General features: G+C 43.4%; 1 protein-coding gene across 1 annotated transcript; it reads left to right on the top strand.

Annotated features, from left to right (window-relative positions):
• The first annotated feature begins 784 nt into the window (after positions 1 to 784).
• helz2c (helicase with zinc finger 2c) lies at positions 785 to 25,413 on the top strand. Its single transcript, XM_067401134.1, has 13 exons — positions 785 to 2,291; positions 2,343 to 3,849; positions 3,934 to 4,025; positions 17,025 to 17,156; positions 17,919 to 18,089; positions 18,431 to 18,575; positions 21,589 to 21,687; positions 22,133 to 22,325; positions 23,400 to 23,534; positions 23,613 to 23,825; positions 24,231 to 24,387; positions 24,761 to 24,931; positions 25,265 to 25,413. The coding sequence occupies exons 1-13, from the start codon at positions 785 to 787 to the stop codon at positions 25,411 to 25,413; spliced, it is 4,671 nt and encodes a 1,556-aa protein (XP_067257235.1).
• The last annotated feature ends 56 nt before the right edge of the window (positions 25,414 to 25,469 follow it).

Genomic DNA, 25,469 nt, shown 5'->3' with positions numbered 1-25,469 from the left:
TCATGTGACTACAGTGGTTGAATGTTGAATGTGAATAACCTGAATGTTATGAAGCGGCGAGAATACTTTTCGTCTTACAGGTTTGGAACGACATGAGGGTGAGTAATTAATGACAGAAATTTCATTTTTGGGTGAACAAACCCTTTAAAAGACATGTAGACAAAACAAAATTAATACCCTTGGCTCCTGCTGAAACACTGAGTGAAACGATCGGTCTATGCAAGAAAACTGAACATTATTTACAAAATTATTACCTGTAATCCACAGCCTTGGAAAATGGTCCTTAGTGTGTTTATGGCAGTCTGTAGCGTGAGCTTCCTGATGCATAATAATGTATTTGGGGGAGCAAACTCTGACGTGAGCTGACGGTGTGTTTGTTTACAACAGAGAGGGAGGACGCGAGAGTTGTATTGTTCATCAAAGTGGTACTTGTGCTTATCCTTGATGCAGTAACCTATATATGTGGGATCTCAATCGGGAAGATTAACTTTTCACAGATTCTCAACATTTGAGCTCCCACGCATACGTCATCCTCAGTAAGAATATGTTAAAAACTACAAAACAATAGGTAAAGTTTTGCATTGCATGTCAGTGTTTTACAGCAAAAATGTGTTTATAAATTTGTGGATTTATGTATACTATTATAATTTCCATCTTGTTTCATATTTCCTTTTTGTAACAAAAAAATAATGATGTAAAGATTAACATATTTTTCCTTTTCCATTTGCTGTGTATGTCTCCTTGTCTCCTTGTCCTAATGACATGATTTGTGTTTCGAAACAGGATGTACATGGAGACCTCGGAGGGTAGCTCTGCTAGCAGCAGCAGCAGCATTGAGGTTAATCACTATGAGACAGTTTGCAAAACCCTCTTTGAAAGTCTGGAGTCTGAGTTTGAATTTGATCAGCAACTCTGCAAGGAAGATATTGAAAAAGTTTTGACTACCAATCCAGAGGTTTTTAAACACTGTAAACTTGAAATAGAAAGACATGATCAGGCATATGCCAGGCCTCTTGATGAACCAATGCTCTCTATCAAAATCTATGGCAGAGAAAATGTGGGCAGATCTTTTCCTGGAGATGAAGTCTGTGTAGAGATCTTGAGCAGAGAACAATGTCCGCAGGAAGGTGAAGTGTTATATGGGCGGGTCGTTGGATTAATAAATAGAGATGAAAACTCATTAACCTTCATCTGTAAGATGGTGGAAGACAATCCAACATTTGTTACACCCATTAACAAACGCATAACCAGAATACGTACAGTTCAAAATCAGAGATACAAAATTGAAGTACGACAATTCAAATGCGGACGCTGGGTTAGAAAGGAATTTGTAAACATAGCTGAGAATCAAATGTTAGTTGTCAAGGTTTTAAAATGGGAAAATATGAAAACATTCCCTCTCGGTGTGGTTACAAAAGTAATTCCAGAGTGTGATGCTTTGCATGAAATGCTATGCATTGAACTTGGCTTTGAAGGCACACCTCCACCGTTCAAACTACAAGTACCTGAAGACGATATGGCTTCAGAAAGGAAGGATTTGTGTGAAATTATCACTTTCACCATTGACTCAACTACAGCTCAAGACCTGGATGATGCCATTAGTGTGACTGAAATGGGTCATTCCTACCAGATTGGTGTTCACATCACAGACGTCGCAAGTTGCATTACCAAAGATAGCGAGCAAGACGAATTCGCTAGACTGCGCGGCAGAACAATTTACACTTCAGAGAAGGAAGACGACGTGGCGTTCATGTTCTCAAGAGAGCTGAGCAATGACCACTTGAGTTTAATGCCCGAAAAAGATCGGAAAGCCATATCTTTGCTGATAGACGTTGACAAGAAAACAAGTAATATACTAAACTGTGAATTTTATCCGACCCGCATTAGGTCTGACAGACGGATGTCGTACGAAGAGGCAGACCAAATTATTCAGAAGTACTACTGCTCGGATGACACACAGCCTCTGCGGTTCTCTTGCGTGGAGGATTGTGTAGCTGTTGCATACCATTTCTCTGAGGTGCACCGAAAATGCAGACTGGGAGGCAGATGGCAATTTGGGAGGCAGGCAGGACGAAGTCGCTCTCACGCCATGGTGGAGGAACTAATGAATCTCTACAATAGTGCCGTCGCCGAAAAACTCATATCTACAGAAGTCACAAAAGATCTCACACCACTGAGGTGTCACCGGGAGCCAGACCCAGAACGACTGATCCAGTTTAGAAAGAAATACATTGACCATATTCCCATGTCACTTTACTTTTCAAATATCTTTGAGGTAGATACTGAAAATAGTGAAGAGGATGTTAGGTCCAATCCAGAATATGACAATATGGAGCATGCAGGCATATCATTTAACATTTTCACCTCCATATTTCACAAGATGGAAGCGTTTGCACGGAGCAAAGACTATTATAATCTGATGCAGTTAATTTTTTCAGATGAAATCCATCCAACATTTATCCCCATGGTTCGGGAGTTTTGTGACATTCAGAATAAAGCCTTCATCCTTCGTTCATGCTCCTCGACAGATTCCAGGTTGGGTCACTATGATTTACAGCTTAACGCCTACACCTGGGCATCATCTCCTATGAGGCGTTATCTGGACCTTATCTTGCAGAGACTTCTGCACACCATGCTCTCTAAGAAAAACCGAAGGCAAGTTGACTACACAAAAAATGAAATCAGCAAGTTTTGTCAGTCTGGAATGGATGCAGAAGAGAATGAGACTAAGGTGTTGAGACTAAGAAAGGTTCAGTTTGAACCCAAAGATGTGGTCAAACTTGCAGTCGTGGACCAGATCACTCCGCAGGGGCATGAATTCACAATATCGTTCCCTCTACATCCTACGTTAGAGGTGATTACTATCATGTACAAGCATCTGAAAGTTGTTGATCAGCCGAGTTACAATAAGGACAAGAACTCCATGACTCTTAAGTGGAAGAGGAGAGTGTATTCGTTCGGCGATTCATTCAAGATTTCAGACCCATCAAAGCCCATGAAGAATGTGACTCCAGTGTCAAGTGTCATGTGGAAAAGTCTGGTATCTGCCGTAAAACAACAGGATTGGGTTAAGATTGAGCAATGCCTCAGAGACCTGAAAAGAGGGGAGATTGAGAATGAAGAAACTAAAAGGCCGACAACTGATGTTTGTTCAGAGGAACAACGCCATTACAAGGAACAAACCATGGAGCTGAAGTCAGGCACAGTTGTTCAGGTGCAACTTGGAACTGAACTCAAAGACAGCTTTCCAGTTCCTGTAGTTCTACTGCTGAACATTAATGAATGCTTTGAGATCTGTTTGGAGCACACAAGAAACCCTACTGAGTGCTTCTCCAAAGCAGTATGTAGTGCATCTAAGATTTTTTATAATAACTACAAGGACTACCAGAACATCTGGAGACAACTATGTCAGATAGACACCGCCTATAATGCTTTAGAAGAAAATAACAGTGTCATCTTAGAGAATGTGCATATAAAATGGAGCGGAGATGAAACAAATCTCCAAGGGTTTTTTTATATAACCAAGACTCAGAAAAAGGAATGGTCTCTGGAGTTTGACCTTAGGAACTGCTTCTTGTGCATCAGACTAAGACATCAGAAACCAGAGAACGATGAGAGTGATGCAAAACATTTGAATGGATCTGCAGTTTCAGATCTGCAGGGTTCACTACCTTTCACATGGGTTGCACATGGAGTAACCAGCAAATCAAAGAAAAAGAAGGATACAGACAATGAAGACCGGATTAATTTTCAGATCACACAAAGATCTATGAGTTACATCCCACCCAAGGTTTATGCCCAGGGAACAAACTTCACCATAGAGGTCATTCCCAAAAAAATTCCATTTGTGTGAGTGATCATTCATCCAGCTGATATATTTCAGATTTATTCACAAATATACATAGCTTGTAACTAATGCAATCTTTTTTGCAGGCTCAGGGAACAAGCGATTGCTAACCTAAAACTGGCTAATAACCTGGTGAAGAATGTCGCCACTAGACAACAACTGGAAGAACTGAATGATGGTGAGTTAAGCAAAATGGCAACTTTATTCAAAGCAGATGGTTTAATGGAAATTATACCCAGCTACATAGTACACTGGTCTTAAGCAATTTGCAATTAGCCTAAAGTGAAATTCAAAAATAATAATAAAAAAACATTTTTTTTTACTTGCCCCGCCAAAATTTTCCACAACCAAAAAATTAATAAAGTAACAGAAAAAAAAAATGAGCCTATAAATAAGCATAGTTATTGTTTTCATTGTACATACATACATACATACATGTAACCTTAATACATACACCAAAAGCTACTAGATTAACTCACTTAATCAAATTACAAGTACTTGCACAAATTAATACATAACAAACATATAAACGAAATAAACAATGATTTTCAAGTTTTTCATGTAGGTTTAAACAGGAGATTTTCAGGTACAGAAATTGTAATATCTATAACCAAGGGCGTAGATTTGGTTTCAATATTGGGGGGTTGAACGTTGGTATGCTGCATGTTATTATTTTTTTAATTAAATAATAATAATAATAATCTGTTTTATGCGTAGTGTTATTGGATCATTTATTTATTCTTTATCTATCTATCTATCTATCTATCTATACTTCATAATTTTATGAAATGTATGTATAATCATCAAATTCTAACATAACATTGATTCTAAAAAGAAAGAAATGGTGTTAAATATTGAAACCGCCAGTAGGCGGCAGCAATTCGCTTTTTTATTGAGTGAGTCACTTAAATTGTTCATTCAGCTAATTCGTTCAAAAGTCAGATTAATTTAGGAAGAAAACAAACATCGATGTAAATACTTTTGTCATTGATAATTATAGACACTAGGGGGTGGGGGGGAGGGTCGTTCACACTGGGCCCGGGCCATCGGGCAGTCCTTATTGTCGAGCCCTGCTATACATTCACTTATCACATAATAAAACATAACAAACACACAAAAATAATAATAATTCCTTAGTTTCCTGAGTAGACCTAACTGCTGTCTTGCTTTCTTGTGTATATGGTCCATATTTTCCTGAAATTAGGTTTTCTCATCAATGATTGTACATAAATATTTAGAATTTAAAAACTTGCTTTACTTTTACACCTTTTATAGTAATTTGTTTATATGAGACACCAGCCGTACCTGTCCTATTTTTGGTCCCACAACATAGTTCCTTTGTCTTCTCAATGTTCAATTGTAGGTGACTATCATCAAACCACTGTACGAGACTTTCAGTATACTCAAAATAAGTTAAACTATTCGTGTCTGTTATGACAGAGACACCGGAGACAGGAATAAAAGCAGTTAAGATGTTTATTTGGCAATCAGCAGAGCAAAACGGGTGATGAATGAGGTGGTGGAAGATCTCAGAGGTGGAATGAGTGATAATACTGTCCTTGTTGAAGTTGCAGATGAATGAAGATGGAGACGCTGGAGAAGGCTGATGGAAACACTCACACACACTGGCAGGTAGACACACGAGGAGACTGGAGACAATGGAGACGAAGGAGATGATGAGGCTGGGTAAGTATCGCTTAGGGAGTCCCTGAGGTAAGTTTACAACTGGTGTAACACAAACGAGACCGGACAGTGAGTGTGTGTGAGTGTGGGGTTTAAGTGCTGGTGTTGATGACTGATGTGATGAGCTTCAGGTGGCGGTGATTAGTATGCTGGTGATTGGGTGCGCGGGTACTGAAGTGAGGTGGAACCTGACGTGTCTGTGACAGTACCCCCCCTCCCACGGCCCGCTCCTGAGGGCCGAGGACCCCGACGTCGTGGTGGTCGTCCTCGAGGTCGTGGGGCAGGTCTGTCCGGGTGGTTGGTGTGAAAAGCCTGTAACAGAGCAGGATCAAGGATATCATTCTTGGGGACCCATGAGCGTTCTTCGGGACCGTAGCCTTCCCAGTCCACCAGGTATTCCAAGAGACCACCACGGCGCCGGGAGTCCAGGATCTCTCGTACCACGTAAGCAGTTCCATCGTCCAGGATAAGTGGAAGGGGGGGCTCGACGGCTGCCACGTCAGGTTCTGTGGAGGGAAGAACAGAAGGGTGGTGAGGTTTTAATAGTGACACGTGGAAGGTGGGATGAATTCTTTTGTATTGTGCAGGGAGTTGTAACCGGTAGGTGACGGGGTTGATCTGTCGCAGGATAGTGAATGGGCCAATGAAGCGGGGACTCAGCTTCTTGCAGGGCAGGCGCATCCTGATGTCCCTGGTGGACAGCCAGACCTTCTGCCCCGGTTGGTAAGTCCCATACCCTCTCGCTCTCCCGAAACCAGTAGTCGACGGCAGGAACGTTGGAGGGTTCCCCATTCCAGGGGAACAGTGGGGGTTGGAAACCGAGTACGCATTGGAAAGGTGTTAATCCAGTGGTGGCTTGACGGAGGGAGTTCTGGGCGTACTCGGCCCAACCCAGGTACTGGTTCCAGGAGTTCTGGTGGCCGTGACAGAAGGTACGCAGGAAGCGGCCGATCTCCTGGATCTTCCGTTCCGTATGCCCGTTCGACTGAGGGTGGTATCCAGACGATAGGCTGACGGTCACACCCAGGAGCGAGAAGAAAGCCTTCCAGACTCGGGAGATAAATTGAGGTCCTCTATCAGAGACAATGTCCTCTGGGATTCCATAATGACGGAAGACATGGTTGAACATTAACTCGGCTGTGGTCATGGCTGTGGGTAGACCCTCCAGGGGAATGAGTCGGCAGGCCTTTGAGAAACGATCTACGACGACTAGAATGCATGTGTTTCCCTCAGACTCTGGGAGGTCGGTGACGAAGTCGACTCCCAGGTGTGACCAGGGCCTCTCAGGAACGGGCAGAGGATGGAGCTTGCCGGTGGGAAGATGGCGTGGGCTCTTGGAGATGGCGCACTCCCTGCAGCCCTGCACGTACCTCCTGACGTCGTTGGCCATGTTTGGCCACCAGAAGCGCTGTTTGAGCAGCGAGAGGGTCTCATTGACCCCCGGGTGACCAGTGCCAAGTGAAGAGTGAACGGAGTGCAGGAGTGGAGTGCGTCGTGTCCGGGTGATGTAATGCAAGCCCTGGGGGCAACCCGGCGGAGTTCGTGAGGAGGCATTGGAGAAGGGGAGTGTCTCTTCTGACCACTCTATGGGGCTCATGAATATGGATTCGGGCAGGATGGTGCCGGGGTCTTCGTTCCTTTCTTTGGGTGCATGGAGACGTGAGAGAGCGTCAGCTTTGAGATTTTTGGAGCCTGGACGGTAGGAAATTGTAAAGTTGAATCTTGAAAAGAACATCGCCCATCTGGCTTGGCGAGGGTTGAGTCGTTTGGCAGCCTTTAGGTACTCGAGATTTTTGTGGTCAGTGAGTACCTGGAACGGATGGTTAGCTCCCTCCAGCCAATGCCTCCATTCTTCAAGGGCGAGCTTGACAGCCAGGAGTTCCCGGTCCCCGATGTCGTAATTAACCTCCGCCGGGTTGAGCTTGCGGGAGAAGAAGGCACATGGATGGAGCCTACTTGGATTCCCCTGCTGCTGTGATAGGACCGCTCCCACTCCGGTGGTGGAGGCGTCCACCTCAACGACGAATGGCAGGTCTGGATTGGGGTGGACGAGGAGGGGAGCGGTGGTGAAGGCTTTCTTGAGGTGTTCAAAAGCTTCGTTGGCAGGTTGGGACCAGGACAGAGACTTGGGCTGATGACGGAGTAGGTTGGTGAGTGGACTGACGATGGTGCTGTAGTTCTTGATGAAACGGCGGTAAAAGTTGGAGAAACCTAGGAAGCGTTGGAGTTCTTTTATGGTACTTGGGGTTGGCCAATTCTGGATGGCGGAAACCTTCCCCTCGTCCATCCGGATGCCACTGTGATCGATCACGTATCCCAGGAAGTGGACAGAGGGCTGATGGAATGAGCACTTCTCTGCTTTCAGGAATAGATGGAACTGCCGTAAGCGTTGTAGGACCTCCGCAACGTGGTGGCGATGTTCGGCCAGGCTCCGGGAGTAAATAAGGATGTCATCTATATACACTAGGACGGACTTGTGGAGGAACTCCCGGAGCACCTCATGGATGAAATCCTGGAATACGGAGGGGGCGTTGACCAGGCCATACGGCATAACTAAGTACTCGTAGTGGCCGGTGGGCGTGACGAAGGCGGTCTTCCACTCGTCCCCCTCGCGTATCCGGATGAGGTTATACACGCTGCGGAGGTCCAGCTTCGTGAACACAGTGGCACCACGGAGGTGTTCCAGGGCCGCTGGGACGAGGGGAAGTGGGTACCTGAATTTGACGGTTATCTTGTTTAAGGAGCGATAATCGATGCAGGGCCGCAAGCCTCCGTCCTTCTTGGCCACGAAGAAGAAGCTTGAAGCAGCAGGGGAAGTAGACGGGCGGATGTATCCTTGGTTAAGGGCCTCTTTGATATATTCCTCCATGGCCTTCTCCTCCGGTACTGACAGGGGGTATATGCGTCCCCTAGGCACTGGTTCACCCGGCAACAGATCGATGGCGCAGTCCCATGGCCGGTGTGGAGGAAGCTTGGAGGCGCGTTGCGGGCAGAAGACGTCACTGAAGTGGGCATAATTGGGTGGAATGTCGACGGAGCGTTTATCCACAGGGCTTTCGATGGAGGTTGCGTTAATGGAGAGGTCTTTGGAGAGAGGAGATCTTGGAGTAGGAAGGTCTGGGAAGCAGCTGTAGAAGCAGTGGTCGCCCCACTTCAGGACTTCGCCCGTGCGCCAGGAGATGGTGGGGTTGTGTTGTTCCAACCACGGACGCCCTAGAACCACGTCAGCGGTGGATTCCTCCAGAACCAGCAGATGGATGTTCTCAGTGTGGAAGATTCCCACTTGCAGCTGAAGCGGTCCAGTCATCCGTCGGATCATCCTTCGGCTCAGGGGTTTGCCCGTGATGGAGTGGACCTTGTAAACATTCGGAGAAGGCGAGGTCTTGAGCCCGAGGTGTCGACAGAGGGCGCCGGAGATGAAATTTCCTGCTGACCCTGAATCGAGGAGCGCCACCACTGAAATAGAAGCATTAGCCGCAGTAAGGTTTCCTAAAGTAGTGAGTGGTTTCATTTTTTGGATTGAGGGAATGATGGCACTCACCACGGGTCGAGGAGGACGAATTGGGCATGTGGAGATTACATGCCCAGGGGAACCACAATATAGACATAGATTCAGGGTCAGCCGTCTCTGTCTTTCTGTAGAAGATAAGCGGGAGTTATCCACTTGCATTGGTTCACTTGCTGGTTCTGGGGAGCTGACGGGTTCGAACCGACGGAGGAGTGTGGTGGTTGGTAGCTGGCTCTGGTGCTCTAGGAGGCACGACTGCATACGAGAACCCACGCGGATAGCGAGTTGGATGAAGCGTTCGAGTCCTAGGGAGTCCTCGTATGCAGCGAGATGCAACCGCACGTTGGGCTCCAGCCCTTGTCGAAAGGTGGTGATGAGAGCTTGTTCGTTCCAACCACTGGTTGCGGCTAGCGTTCGAAACTGCAAGGCATAATCATTAACACTCTTATTTCCTTGTTTAAGGTTATACAATTTCTCACCAGTGGACGAGTCGGTTAGGGGTTTTCCGAAGACTTCTCTGAAGTGAGAGACGAATGCAGGGTATGACTTAACGACAGAGCTTCTTTGAGTCCAGAGAGAATCCGCCCATAGAAGGGCCTTACCTTGCAGTTGTGATATTATAAACGCTATTTTAGCCGTGTCGGTGGGGTAGAGGTGCGGTTGCATCTCCAGAACCAACTCACACTGCAGTAGGAATCCGCTGCATTCCTCCGCCGATCCAGAGTAGGGCGCCGGTTTGGCCATGGGACTGGCGGTGAAGACTGGAGAAGCAGCCGCGGCGGTGGATGCGGAAGCGGCAGCGGCGGTGGGTGCTGGTGATGGTGATGGTGATTGTGAGGTGAGTGCTCGACATAAAACGTCCACGAGCTCCTGAAAGGGGTCCTGTTGGCTCATGCTGATGCTTAGCTGTTATGGTCCGGTCTTCTGTTATGACAGAGACACCGGAGACAGGAATAAAAGCAGTTAAGATGTTTATTTGGCAATCAGCAGAGCAAAACGGGTGATGAATGAGGTGGTGGAAGATCTCAGAGGTGGAATGAGTGATAATACTGTCCTTGTTGAAGTTGCAGATGAATGAAGATGGAGACGCTGGAGAAGGCTGATGGAAACACTCACACACACTGGCAGGTAGACACATGAGGAGACTGGAGACAATGGAGACGAAGGAGGTGATGAGGCTGGGTAAGTATCGCTTAGGGAGTCCCTGAGGTAAGTTTACAACTGGTGTAACACAAACGAGACCGGACAGTGAGTGTGTGTGAGTGTGGGGTTTAAGTGCTGGTGTTGATGACTGATGTGATGAGCTTCAGGTGGCGGTGATTAGTATGCTGGTGATTGGGTGCGCGGGTACTGAAGTGAGGTGGAACCTGACGTGTCTGTGACAGTGTCCAATGGCAAGAGATTAAAACCAAGTCATGAGTGTATTTGATCAGGGTAAGATCATCTCTGTTACATTGAAGTCCATTAATAAAGACAGACAAAAGCAGAGGTGATAACACACATCCCTGTGGAAACCCTGAATTCAGGACTGTACAATCAGATGAGATTCCACTGACACAAACTCGTTGGGATCTATTTCTTAAAAGATTTTCAGTCCATAAAATCAACCAACTGCTTATACATAAATCTTGCAATCTATCTTTTAAAAATTGCAGTTGTACATTATTAAAGGCTGATGTAAAATCCATGAAAAGAATTCTGACATGAGCATTTCTTTTATCTAGGTGGTGCTGAGCCTTATGTAACAAGGTCAGATTGGGAATGTAAGTAAATTGTAATGGATCTACAAATCCTTTAATTTGTGACATCAGTTCTTTAAGTAATATACTGTTACATACAGAAGGGATTGGAGAGACAGGTAAGGATAAAGGATGTTTATTGAACAACCAGATGAAGTGAGCAGAGTGCAGGTGAGTGACAGCAGGTAGAGTTCGTGACAGATGATATTCTTGAAACTACGCACTGGAAAGGGGTGAGACCAGTGGTGGGCTGACTGAGGGAGTTCTGGGCGTACTCGACCCAGCCCAGAAACAGGTTCCAGGAGTCCTGGTGGCCATGACAGAAGGTACGCAGGAAACGGCCAATCTCCTGTATCTTCTGTTCCGTCTGCCCGTTCGTTTGGGGGTGGTAACCTGAGGAGAGGCTGATGGTCACATCTAGGAGTTTTAAAAAGGCTTTCCAGACACGGGAGGTGAACTGAGTTCCTAGGTCAAATACGATATCTTTGGGTAGTCCATAGTATCTGAAAACATGATTGAACATTAATTCAGCTGTGTCCATTGCTGTTGGAAGTCCTCGGAGGGGAATTAACAAACAGGACTTCGAAAACTGATCTACCACCACCATGATACATGTACCTCCATTGGAAGCTGGAAGGTCTGTGATGAAGCCCACTCCTAGAGTTGGAACGGGCTCTTTGAGATGGCACATTCCCTGCACCCCTTTACATACCTCCTGACATCTGAAGCCATGTTGGGCCACCAGAAGCGTTGTTTGAGCAATGAGAGGGTTTCATTGACCCCTGGGTGGCCAGTGCCCAGTGACGTGTGTGAGGAGTGGATGAGGGGAGTGCACCGTGTCTGTGGAATGAATTACAAACCTTGTGGGCAACCCAGCGGGGTGTTGGTGGAGACATTAGACTCAGGGAGAGTTTCTGCAGGCCAAGTGATGGAACTGACAGTCTCTTCGGGACTGTGGATATGTGAGAGAGCATCTGCCTTTACATTCTTTGAACCAGGATGGTAGGAAATGGTAAAGTTAAATCTGGTAAAGAAAAGAGCCCATCTGGCTTGACAAGGATTCAATCTTTTAGCATCTCGCAGGTACTCCAGGTTTTTATGGTCAGTTAGGACCACAAACGGATGTTTGGCTCCCTCGAGCCAATGCCTCCACTCCTCCAGGGCGAGCTTGATGGCGAGAAGCTCCCGGTTGCCGATGTCATAATTGACCTCCACTGGGTTGAGTTTGCGAGAGAAGAAGGCACATGGATGGAGTCTACTTGGTTTCCCCTGCTGCTGTGATAAGAGCGTTCCCACTCCGGTGGTAGAGGCGTCTACCTCAACGACGAAAGGGAAATCTGGATCGGGGTGAACCAGGAGGGGAGCGGTCGTGAACGCTGTCTTGAGATCTTCAAATGCCTGTGTTGCTGCTGGAGTCCAGGACAGAGACTTTGGTTTACTGCGTAGCAGGTTTGTGAGTGGAGTGGTGACGATGCTGTATCCTTTGATGAATCTTCGCTAAAAGTTTGCAAAACCCAGGAATCTTTGTAGTTCTTTCACTGTAGTGGGGACAGGCCAGTCCTTGATAGCGGTGAGCTTCCTCTCGTCCATGCGGACGCCACTGTGATCAATGTTATAACGCAAGAACTACACTGAGGGCTGATGGAAAGTGCATTTTTCGGCTTTCAGGAACAGGTTGTAGTCCCTCGGGCGTTGGAGGACCTCCGCAACATGGTGGCAATGTTCGGCCAGGCTCCGGGAGTAAATCAAGATGTCATCGATTTAGACTAACACGAACCTGTGGAGGAACTCCCGGGGCACCTCATACATAAAATTCTGAAATACAGAGGGGGCGCTGACAAGTCCATACGGCATGACGCAGTACTCATAGTGGCCAGTAGGGGTCACAAAAGAAGTCTTCCATTCGTCCCCCTCACGTATTGGGATGAGGTTATATGCGCTGCGGAGGTCCAACTTGGTGAACACAGTGGCGCTGCGGAGATGTTCCAGCGCAGATGGGATGAGAGGAAGTGGATATCTGAATTTAATGGTAATCTTGTTGAGTGCTCTGTAGTCTATGCAGGGCCACAAGCCTCCGTCCTTCTTGGCAACGAAGAAAAAGCTGGAAGCAGCAGGGGAAGTAGACGGGCGTATGTAGCCTTGCAAGGCAAGGCAAGGCAAGGCAATTTTTTTTGTATAGCACATTTCATACACAATGGTAATTCAAAGTGCTTTACATAAAAAAAGAATAATAAAAATAGAACATAAGGAATAGAAATAACAGTAAAAACAGAGAATTTTGCTATCTGGATGGAAGAGCTAGGAAGTCTCAGGGAGTTTGTTGTTGTTGTTGTCGTCCATCAGAGTTGGATCTAAACGAATCTATTCATCAGAGTGGATCAGAATGGATCTTCCTCATCCAACAGGACTGCTACCTGTTAAGGCACTTCAAACTGATAAACACAGTTTCTCCCAGTTCTTTCAACCAGACAGCAATATTTAAAATGCATTAAAAAGGCAGAATAACAAGATGATACATAAAAGATATAAAATACATAAAAAATGAAATAAAAACAGGAAAAGGAATTAAAAGAATAAAAAGATAATACGTATAAAATAAAGTGCAAACATTTCGGACATAGCACAGTGCTCAAACAGCAAATGCATAGATAAAAAGATGTGTTTTGAGTCTGGATTTGAATGTGGCTACAGTTGGAGCACACCTGATCTCTTCTGGAAGCTGGTTCCAGCTGCGGCTGGCATAACAGCTAAAAGCAGACTCTCCTTGCTTTGAGTGAACCCTTGGTATTTCTAAATGACTTGATCCTGATGATCTGAGTGATCTGTTAGGTTTATATTCTATGAGCATATCTGCAATGTATTGAGGTCCTATTTTTGAGATGATAATACGCTGATTTAGTTATTGTCTTTACATGGCTACTGAAACTCAGGTCTGACTCCAAAATCACACCAAGATTCCTGACTTGATTTGTAGTTGTTTGACCGCTAGAGTGAAGGTACATGTTCACTTTGAGAACATCTTTGTTTCCAAACGCAATGATTTCAGTTTTGTCTTTGTTTAACTGAAGGAAGTTTAGACACATCCAATTTTTAATTTCATCAATGCACTGGCACAGGGAGTCAATGGGGCTGTAGTCGTTAGGTGATAGGGCTAGGTAAATCTGGGTGTCATCTGCATAGCTGTGATATGCAATTTGGTTCTTTCTCATTATTTGGCTCAGTGGCAGCATATATAGGTTGAACAGGAGGGGTGAAAGAATTGAACCTTGAGGGACTCTGCATATCATGGATGTCCACTCAGACTTATGGTCACCGATACTCACATAATAACCTCTCCCTTCTAAGTATGACCTGAACCATTTTAGGTCCATCCCAGAAAGCCCAACCCAGTTTTCCAGCCTGTCAAGAAGAATGTTGTGATCGACGGTGTCAAACGCAGCACTGAGGTCGAGTTGAACCAGCACTGTTAATTTACCTGAATCTGTGTTAAGGCGAAAATCATTTATTATCTTTATGAGTACTGTCTCTGTGCTGTGATGTGGTCTGAAACCAGATTGAAAGTTGTCAAAGTATCCATTCAAGCTTAAGAACTTGTTCAGCTGATTGAAAACAACTTTTTCAATGATCTTGCCTATGAAAGGAAGATTTGAAATTGGCCTTTAGTTACTCAATATGGTGTTATCCAGATTGCTCTTTTTCAGGAGGGGCTTGACAACTGCAGTTTTCAGGGATTTTGGAAAAGTCCCAGAGAGAAGTGAGGCATTTACCACTTCTTGCGACATAGCCTCATTGATGTATTCCTCCATGGCCTTCTCCTCTGGGATGGAAAGTGAGTAGACCTTTCCTCTGGGCACTGGCTCACCGGGGATAAGATCAATGGCACAGTCCCATGGCCGATGGGGAGGCAGCTTGGAGGCCTTCTTCGGTCAGAAGACATCACAGAAGGGGGCGTAACAGGCAGGGATGTCCGTAGAGCGATTTTCAAGTGGGCTTTCCACTGACGTAACACAGACTTGGATTTTCTTGGAACTTGGAAGACTTGGAACAGGACTTTACCCCACTTCGGGACATCTCCTGTCCACCAGGAGTTGATGGGATCATGCTGCTCTAGCCATGGGTGCCCTAGAATCACATCAGATGTTGAGTCCTCCAGAACCAGCAGATGGATCTTTTCTTGATGAAGAATACCAACTTGTAGTTGAAGAGGTCCCACCATGTAGCAAACTTAAAGGAGGGGTCGGCCCGTTACCGAGTGGATCTGGTATATCTTCGGCGTGGTTGTTGTCTTGAGTTTGAGCTGGCGACAGAGGGTTCCGAAGATGAAGTTTCCAGCTGACCCAGAGTCAATGAGAGCATTAACTGGAAGACAGAAATCAGCAGCAGTAAGGTTGACAACAATAGTGAGTGGTTTATTCTGATTCAACGTAGGCAGGATGACACTCACCATAGGTCGTACTGGACGAGTGGGGCATTCAGCGATGTAATGCCCAGGACGACCATAAAGCATTAACTCTGGGTCAGCCTCCTCTGTCGCTCAGCAGACGAAAGACGTGACCTCTCAATTTGCATGGAATCGTTGGCTGGTTCTGGTTGACTGACGGATTCAGGCTGGCAGTGGATGGATGGAAATAGCCACTGGTCCTGGTGCTCTTCGAGACACAGCTGCATAAGAGTGGCGAACCTGATGGAAAGTTGGATGAATTTCTCGAGCCTGATGGTATCCTCGTATGCAGCGAGATGCAACCACACACGGTGATCCAAACCCTGACGATACATGTTATGAGGGCTTGTTCGTTCCAACCACTTGCTGCAGCTAGGGTTCTGAACTGGAGAGCATAATCAGACACAGACATTGAACCTTGTTTAAGCTTACATAATCTCTCACCAATGATGAATCCCATGCAGGTTTTCCAAAAACTTCCTTGAAATGAGTGGTAAAGCTTGACAAGGACTTAACAACAGGATTGTCTTGTGTCCATAGTGGTTCAGCCCAGTGGAGTGCTTTACCATCGAGTTGAGAGATTATGAAGGCGACTTTTGATTTGTCGTTGGGATATGCGTTCGGTTGCATCTCCAGGACCAGCGAACCCTGCAGGAGGAAACCGTTGCAGTCCTCCGCTGTGCCAAAGAAGGGCGCCGGTTTGGCCATGGGACTGGCATTCGTGGGCGGTGAAGGAGATGCAGCGGGGAATGCGGAAGTGCTCGCTGGTGGTGTTGGCGTGGAGGTGCTGGTGAGAGTGCGGCGAAGTGCATCAACAAGGTCTTGAAATGGATCCGGAGTGCTCATCGTGGCTGTTCAGACGGTGTTGGTCCGGTCTTCTGTTACATACAGAAGGGATCGGAGACACAGGTAAGGATAAAGGATGTTTATTGATCAACCAGATGAAGTGAGCAGAGTGCAGGTGAGTGACAGCAGGTAGGGTTTGTGACAGATGATATTCTTGAAACTGATACTTGTCTTGTATTTTCCAGGGAACATGGATGGCAGATGAACGTGGAGCAGGCGAGACACGGAGACACTCACAGTAGACGAGAAGAACACTAGGAATCTTGGAACACGCTGGAGACAGGTAAGTAGTCGTTAGAGGAGTCTGTAAGGTAAGCATAGCAGGTAGGTATGCATTAACGAGACCGGACATTGACTGAATGACTGTGAGTGTCTTTTGTAGTGCATTTCATGAGGTTGGTGATGAGTGTCAGGTGTGCGTGATTAGTATTCTGGTGAAGGAGTGCAACGTGACTGGGTGAGTGAAGAGCCTAGCGTGTCTGTGACATATACGCTCCATGCACTTGCACAGAATAGATGTTAGTGCAATTGGGTGAAAGTCTTTAAGAGCTCTGTACTGGAATAACAGTGGTGTTTTTCCATGCTGTTGGTACAGAACCATCATCTAAAAAGACCTGAAACAACCTAGTACAGACATGCCCAAGTCGTTCTGCACACTCTTTTAATACAATTCCCTTAAGGCTATCTGGACCGGTGGCTTTATGTGTTTTGATTCTACGGAGCACTTTGGTAACCTCCCCTACCTCTATCCTCCTAGGTTTAGATTCAGTGAGATTATCATTATTGACATTATTAACACCTAAAATATTGTCAAATCGTGAATAAAAAACATTTAAATTATTTACAAAGGTATTTCTGTACATTTGTAATAGGGACACCTTAAATAAAATATTTCTATGTCTTGTCTATGAATATCTCATGGATTTGTTAATGTGGTGAAACTTTCCTGTGTTGTATTAGATGATGATATAGAAAATATCAGCTTGTACGACGTGGACGAAAACTTGAACCTGCCACCTCTGAATGAGAGCCAGAAGAAGGCTGTTGAGGAAGCTATGATGAAACCTTTTACTGTGATTCAAGGCCCACCAGGTATTGAAATACTGTACAACATGTGTTCTCTGGTATTTCTGTTGTCAATTGTCCAATCTAGTGATTGCTATGAATCATTAAATATTCAAATCATTAAAAAATCAATCTAAACAATTCATTCTTTCGAGTCAGTTATTATCGTTGAATTGGCCAAAGGGGTTTGCGATTCACTGAATCATTTGGAAATTGGTATGGTTTCTCAGTCAGTATCAGTAACCAATATAGCGCTGGATAAAGTGGATATGTATCTATAATCACTAAAATGTATATATAATGTGTATCTAAAAATCAGCTTTTTTTTTTTTTTTTAGAGAAACTTCAACTAGTACTGTGTCATGTAAATGAGGGGCATTCACACTGAAAGTGTTTTTGTGAGTGCCGTGGTGTTTTCTAATTGCTTTACTTTGTAAACACGCTAAATGGTCTGAATCGCTATTTGATTTCACCATTGCAGACTCATTTTGTTCCTTGCGTTGAGTGTCGTGAGTTGTTTTTACACTATTATTGCTCATACTTGAGGGTTGGTATTTGTATTTGTCTGGGTGTTTTTATATGGACATGAATGATACTTTAAATTGTATCATGATCATCAGAGATTTGAAGAATCAGTAAATCCAGTATCATGGCAGCATTGTCAAATACAACCCTAAAAATCTCATTTCTAATGGACTGATTAGCAGGTTTGTTTTGGAAAATGTTGAATCTGTGTATTCGTGTACCATACACCATACCTTTTTTTTAATTTTTATTTTTTATCCACAGGTACAGGGAAAACAGTGGTTGGTATTCACATTGTTTACCAGTTTTTCATGAAGAACAAAGACTTTCTGGCCTCGTCTGAATCTTCCAAATCAACCCCTGATGAGAAACCCCCCAAAAAGCCTGCCATCCTGTACTGCGGACCTTCGAACAAGTCTGTGGACATTGTTGCAGGTGAATTGTGTATGATAGATAGCAGCCCCTAGTCAAATGTAGCACTATAGAGTTTTTATTAGGGAGCCAGACGCAAATGTTGGGCAAAGCATTCACTTTCATGTCAAAGACATAATGAAATGTCTGTTCCAGTGAATGTGCTGTTATTCAGGCTGCTAGCTATAAACGTGTGGACAGTTGATGTATGTGTGCTGTATTTACTAAAAAGAAAACTGAGCAAGCATGAAAGAAGACAATTTACTTTTATGAATCAGAATCTTTGCTGAGGAGAATTAAACTTGTGTGAAGCATTGGAATATAAACAGTCTGTACTCACAGTACCCATTGATCTTGCATCCCAGAGCAGTTGCTAAAACTCAGGGGAGTCCTAAAGCCTCTGAGAATCTACTGTGATCAGATGGAAATGCGTGAATTTCCATATCCAGGCAGTAACCTGAAGCTTTGCCGCAGATCCCTCCGTGATGAAAAGCCAAAGGAGGAGCTCAGGTAAGAGCTTCCTGAATGAAGCGTAAAAAAAATAACAACAGGGAAACAGCATGCTAATGTCCTTGTGCATATATATTAAGGTGCTTGATATAATTTGTGCAATTCTATTTGGTGATGCTAGACACCCTTTACCTTTAAATAGCCTAGATAACTCTTTTATGTGTGGTATAGGTTATTTAAAGTTTTATCCAGTAGTTGTTGATTGGATGAAAAGTGAGCATTGCATACTATAATGGAGGCAAAACTGAATGTGAATGTAATTAATTGCAGCACAGAGTTACATCTTAGGCATCAAGTGATAATATCACTGGAAGAGCAAGACATGATGTCATTCTGATTACAATTATAAGATTATAAGGTCAAATTTTTGTGTGTGTGTATTCGTAACAGTTGCTGGTCCCCATTGACTTCCATATTATGAAAAACAAATACTATTGAAGTCAATTGGGACCAAAAACTCTTTGGTTACCCACATTCTATCCAAGAGAAGAAAGAAACTCATGCAGGTTTAGAATATTTGAATAGAATAGAATAGAATAGAATAGAATAGAATAGAATAGAATAGAATATTTGGTCTAACATTAAACACAAATGATTCTAACCGGTCACTTTACTAGGTACACCTTGCTGGTACCTTGTTGGACCTCCTTTTTGCCTTCAGAACTGCCTTAATTCTTTGTGGCATAGATTCAACAACATGACATGATATGATAGCATCACACAGCTGCTGCAGATTTGTCAGCTGTACATCCATGATGCCAATCTCACGTTCCACCACATGGATGCAGTGTTGACATAACTGAGCTAACTTCATACTTCCTGGTTGTAGTAAGAACTCTAGCTGCTGCATTTTGGACAAACTAGAGTTTGTTTATTAAGCCTGTAGGGCAACCACACAGTAAAGCATTAAAGCTCTCAAAGTCAATGCAGAAAAAATTATAGTTTTAATTTAGATATATTTTTAAGATGGAAAAATGTGGTTTTACAAATGCTAGAAATGTGACTTACAAAAGAAAGATAGCACACATACTGTAACACAGTTCGTAAATATGGGAAGAAGGAGGCGGGAACCAGCGAACAATCAACAAAACTTTAATTCAAAATAAATAAATACAAAACGAAAGTAATGCCGGCAAACCCTCGCGGACGTCTACCGGCCACACAAACATAATAAAGCATAAAATAAAGTCCAGGCCTGGTCCTCTCTCGTTGCTCCTCCTTTTATGCTTCCGGAGCTCCTCCGTGAGAGACTCAAGGCCGGTGCGCCTCGCAGGTGATGCTCGTTATCATTGCGTCACCGGCCTCGCGCCGTTCCCACAAGGCTCTCGTCCGCCCTGCTTGTCACATACCCCTATTGCCCCTCGCAGGCCGGGGGGTACTCCCGTGACTGCGCTTACTCCCCCCCCCCCCCGGGGGCCTGTCTCGGAGAGAAAGGAGACGGAAGCAAGGGGAGTGACAGGATGAGAGAGGGGAGAGAGGAAAAAGAGAAAAAAATTCTGGGTCTGGCTCCCAGACAAACTGCCGCTCGGTCCTCAGCCAGCCGAGAGGCTCTTCCTCGCGGTGCCATGCGATGGCACTGGATGCTCGGTGGACGGCCCGATCCTCAACTGCCGCCTGGCTCCTCCGGTTGAGGGCAGCCGGCAGCGAGTCCGTCGTCCCCTGCTCCCCCCCTTCATGGCGGACGGTAGCAGGCTCTGGCCCACGGCGGACGACGGCACTCCTCCGCTCCCTCCAGGACGGCAGCAACCCCACCTCATCCCAGGAGCACGGCATCCGGGTCTCCATCCCACCTTTCACAAGGCTCAAGTGCCACCGCCTCGGGCAGCCTCTCGTGGTCTTCACTCCCACGCTGCCCGAACTCCACAGCACCGCGATCCCCCTCAGCAGCGAGGGCTCTCCGACAGCATGTCCCTCCTTCCTCCCGGGTTTCGGCACCAATGTAACACAGTTCGTAGATACGGGAAGAAGGAGGCAGGAACCGGCAAACATTCAACAAAACTTTAATTCAAAATAAATAAATACAAAATGAAAGTAATGCCGGCAGACCCTCGTGGACGTCTGCCGGCCACACAAACATAATAAAACATAAAATAAAGTCCATGTCTTGTACTCTCTATTCCTACATTGTCGTCGCTCCTCCTTTTATGCCTCCAGAGCTCCTCCGTGAGAGACTCAAGGCCGGCGCGCCTCGCAGGTGATGCTCATTATCACTTGCGTCACCGGCCTCGCGCCGTTCCCTCACGGCTCTCGCCCGCCCTGCTCGTCACACATAGGTTAACTGACAACGAAGACTTGACAAATGTTACAGTATTCTAGATTATTACGTGCGGAGGTCTTTGGTCCAATAATTAAAATCTTTTTTTTTTTTTTTTCAGAATTTAGTAGTAGGAAATCACTACATCCAGTTTTTTAATCAACTATGCATGTTAACTATACTATGTTAATTTTTGTGAATTGGTGTGTTTCATAAGGCCATGAAGAAGTATAGAGCTGAGTACATCAGCGTAACTAATGCCATCTTTCCTAATGATATCTCCCAAGGGTAGCATGTACATGGTGAAAAGTAACGGTCCTAGTACTGAGCCTTGCGGTACTCCATACTGCCATACTGAACTTGTGATCGATATGATACCTCTTCTTTTACTGCTACGAATTGCTAAAGTTCAGATAAGTAGAATTTGAACCATGCCAAATGCAATTAAAGTAATGCCAATGTAATTTTCAAGTCTATTTAAAAGAATGTTGTGGTAAATGGTATAAATGCTGTGCTATGGTCAATTAATACTAATAGAGAGATGCAACCACGATCAGATGATAAAAGCAAATAATTTGTAACTCTAACAAGAGCAGTCTCAGTACTATGATACGGTCTAAATATATAATGGTCTATAATAGTTGTATCCTAATATTGACATCACATGATCTCATCACATCACGTGTAAGTGGTGCACATTACAGTCATTAGAAAAAAAAGTGTGTGAATATACCCATTCAACTTATAATTCTGTTGCAGGGATATTACTCTGATGTACCTTGTCCGTAAAGCTGAAAATCCTTTTTCAGGAAAAATAACAGACTTGGATGGGAGCTTAACCGAGGATAAAATAGATGAGTGAGTAAGATTTAAAGTTTACATAAATGCCTGTCTCATGCATGTTGGTAGAGTGTATACATGAGGATGTAAGTGCAGACTTTTCTTGTATTTACTGCCACCATGAGGCCATTTTAAAAAATACTCATGTGAATAATAAAAGTGAAGATATTATGTGATGGATGCAATGAAAAGCAGAAAAAAATACAGTCCCAGACATATCAGAGAGTTGCTATGTAATAAAATAAGGTTAGAACACTGTACTGACTGTTTAACATTTAGAACAGGAACTGAAGCAAAGAATGCAATAAGCCTATTAAGATAGAATTAAATGTGTCTGATCAAGGAAAATGCGCTTTGCTAGCAGATTTTAGAAACACTTTTTTTTATACTTTTTTTTTTTTTTTTGTTTGGATGGACAAAACAAATCTGTAGTTGGTATTATGCATAAAATATGTCTTTGCAGCTACAGGAAAGATTTGAAGGAAGCTCATCAGCATGAGATTAAGAAGTATGATGTAGTACTGTGCACCTGCGCCTCAGCATTGAAACCCGAAATCCGGGAGGTCATGGATTTCCGGCAGATACTCATTGATGAATGTGCAATGGCAACAGAGCCAGAGGCCTTCATCCCTTTAGTTTCCTACAATCCACAGCAGGTGAGGTCAGGGATTACATCATCATCATCAGTTTCTGTTTTTAAACAAAACAAAAGACACTTCAGATTCTAGCAGATGGAAGAGACTTGCAATTTGCAACAGATTGTCTAACTCTGTCCAAATTTGCCCTGTTCCCTAAAAAAGTGCATTTAGGACAATTTTGTCCAAATTTTTTGCTAACAATTTAAAGGGTTAGTTCACCCAAAAATGAAAATTCTGTCATTTATTACTCACCCTCATGCCGTTCCACACCCGTAAGACCTTCGTTAATCTTCGGAGCACATTAAGATTTGCCTCTCTCAAGATCCATTAATGCTTCATAACGCTCTGAAGCTTCATGAAGCAGTGTTTTGAAATCGGCCATCACTAAATAAGTCATTATTTATTTTTTTTGCCGCACCAAAAATATTCTCGTCGCTTTATAATATTAATATTGAACCACTGTACTCACATGAACTGATTTAAATATGTTTTTAGTACATTAATGGTTCTTGGGAGAGGAAATGTCATTGCTCCCTATGCAGGCCTCACTGATCCATCGGATTTCAACTAAAATATCTTAATTTGTGTTCCGAAGATGAATGAAAGTCTTACGGGTGTGGAACGGCATGAGGGTGAGTAATTAATGACAGAATTTTCATTTTTGGGTGAACTAACCCTTTAATTGCTAAAAATTAATATAGTTTTTTTTTTATTATTATTCCATTAGTCCACAATACACTCTGATTTAAAGTTTCCTGTCTGAAATATAATCCACAACTTTTATCATGTCTTTCTTGTGTCGGACAAAGTTTGTATTTCCAAGATTCAAGAGTTAAACATGCTTATAATGAGGTTAATGGATAATGCTTTTTTTTTTTTTTTTTTTTTTTACACATTTTTTTAAACTAATGGGCAGTAAACAGTATATACTATGCACTTTTTAGTAAGCACTACAGTAGTATTCCATTCTGAGTGTATATAGACACATTGGGAGTGAAAGACTAGCATATGCATATACATATACTCATATATTGTTACATATGCATCTTCACATCAAATGAAAATTAATTTTGTCACTGGTTTCTTTTACAGATTGTTTTGTTGGGTGACCACAAACAGATACAGCCAATAGTGCAGTGTGCCCTTGTGAAAAAGATGGGCATGCAGCGGTCTCTGTTTGAACGCTACATGGATCTGGCCATAATGTTGGACACTCAGTACAGAATGGTAAGAGACAATAAACAGAATCTGTACAAAACTTTTTTCATTTTGCTTTGATATTTAACAAATGCACATGTATGTTAGCATGAAGAAATTTGCAGGTTTCCTTCGGAAGTGTTTTATGATGGCAAACTGAAAACTGGAGCTGAACGAGGACCCCCCTTCCTTCTTAACAAGTACGGGCTGCCAACGCCGATCTTGTTTGGCCATGTCCAAGGAGAAGAAGTCAGTTTAGTGGTATCTACAGAAAAGGGCAATGAGAACTCAGTGGCCAACACTAAGGAAGCAAAGCAGGCTGTAAGTGAAATACTGCCTTCAGTTCATCATGGAATGATGCAAACGCATAAGAAAACCACAGCAATGTCAGAATTTTCCAAAAGGAGTTTCATTAAGCTCCTACTTGAGTGTTGATTAATGAATCATGGAGGCAGCAAGTTAATATTGATCCTAAGTTAGTTAAGTATTGTGAGGATTATTTGTAAGTGTAAACTCAGTGGGTAAAAATATTTGAAATTGCAAAACATTATTATTATTATTCTGAGCAGAATCACTTCAACACACCTCACATCATAAGCAGGAACTTCTTTGGAGAACTTGAAGGCAGCAACAGATCTGTTATGACAAAGCACATCATTCCCATATATTGCCAATATTCTCTTGCATGTGATATATATATATATATATTTTTTTTTTTTTTTCCAGGTCAATGTGGCACATCTGTTGATTACAAAATCACATGTACCACCTCAGTGTATTGCGATTCTGACTCCTTACAATGCACAGGTGTCAGAGATCAAAAAGACAATGGAGAAGAGGGGTATTACAAATGTCACCGTTTGCACAATTATGAAAAGCCAAGGTGTGTTATTCTGACTGCATCATTCTAGAGTTTTAAATTCAATTCTGCATTTTAGAGTTGTAATTAAATTCATGCTCAGTCTCTTAACTGATTTGAATGTTATCTTTAAACATTTTTCAACAATAGCTTTGATTTTATTATGTTATTATGCTTATTTATGTTTGTTTGAATTATTTTCCTTTTTTCTGTATTTCTAAAGCTCACTTTAAGGGCACTATATAAAATAAAGTTATTATTTTTAAATGTTAAATAGGGACAGATGAGTTCAAGATTTGTTGTCTTTCCCACTCTTATCCCCATCTTATCTGTGATTAACAAGTGGCATAAGAAGACCAAAAATTTGAACACTTTAAGTGTAAATTTTTGTGTACAGGAAGTGAGTGGCCGTATGTGATCATCTCCACTGTTCGTTCCTGCTCCATATCTGACAGTGAAAAGTACACAAAAAGTAATGCCTGGCTAGGAAAAAGACTCGGATTCATCACTGATCCAAATCAGGTCAATGTTGCCATAACTCGTGCACAGGATGGACTGTGCATTCTGGGTAAGCAGTGAATGATGCTCTTAAACCGATGACAAATTTGCAAACATAAATCTATAGTTTTATCATTTCATACAAACTTTTTTGGCGAATATTTTGCTTCAAATGTGTGTCTGTGCTGTTTTTTTCGTCTAAAACATTGTATTTTGTTTTTCAGTTTCTTTTTACATGTGGCTGAAATGTTTAAATATATTTGTGGCCTGTGTACAAGTGGTCACTGTATTTTCTATGTTTTTTACATTCATGCGCATGCATAAACATGTTTATGTCAATACACTGTATGTGCTCATACATAGCTACTCCTCATGTTATATTCCCAATTTTATTGTCTCTTAGGTAATAGTGACCTGTTGAGATTCTGTAAACTTTGGGAAGAACTCCTGGATCACTATTACAGAAAGGGCTGTGTGGTGAATCCAGCAAATAACATTCAGGTCCAAGAGCTGCTGAAAAAGAAGATGAATAAGAAACAGAAAAAGCCTTGAGTGTCATGACAGCAGATAAGTTTAGTATGGCTCTAATGCAGCATTAAAGGGTTAGT

Source organism: Chanodichthys erythropterus, chromosome 11, assembly GCF_024489055.1.
Source record: "Chanodichthys erythropterus isolate Z2021 chromosome 11, ASM2448905v1, whole genome shotgun sequence".
Lineage (NCBI taxonomy): Eukaryota > Metazoa > Chordata > Actinopteri > Cypriniformes > Xenocyprididae > Chanodichthys > Chanodichthys erythropterus.
This window is presented reverse-complemented; position numbering and strand designations above follow the sequence as displayed.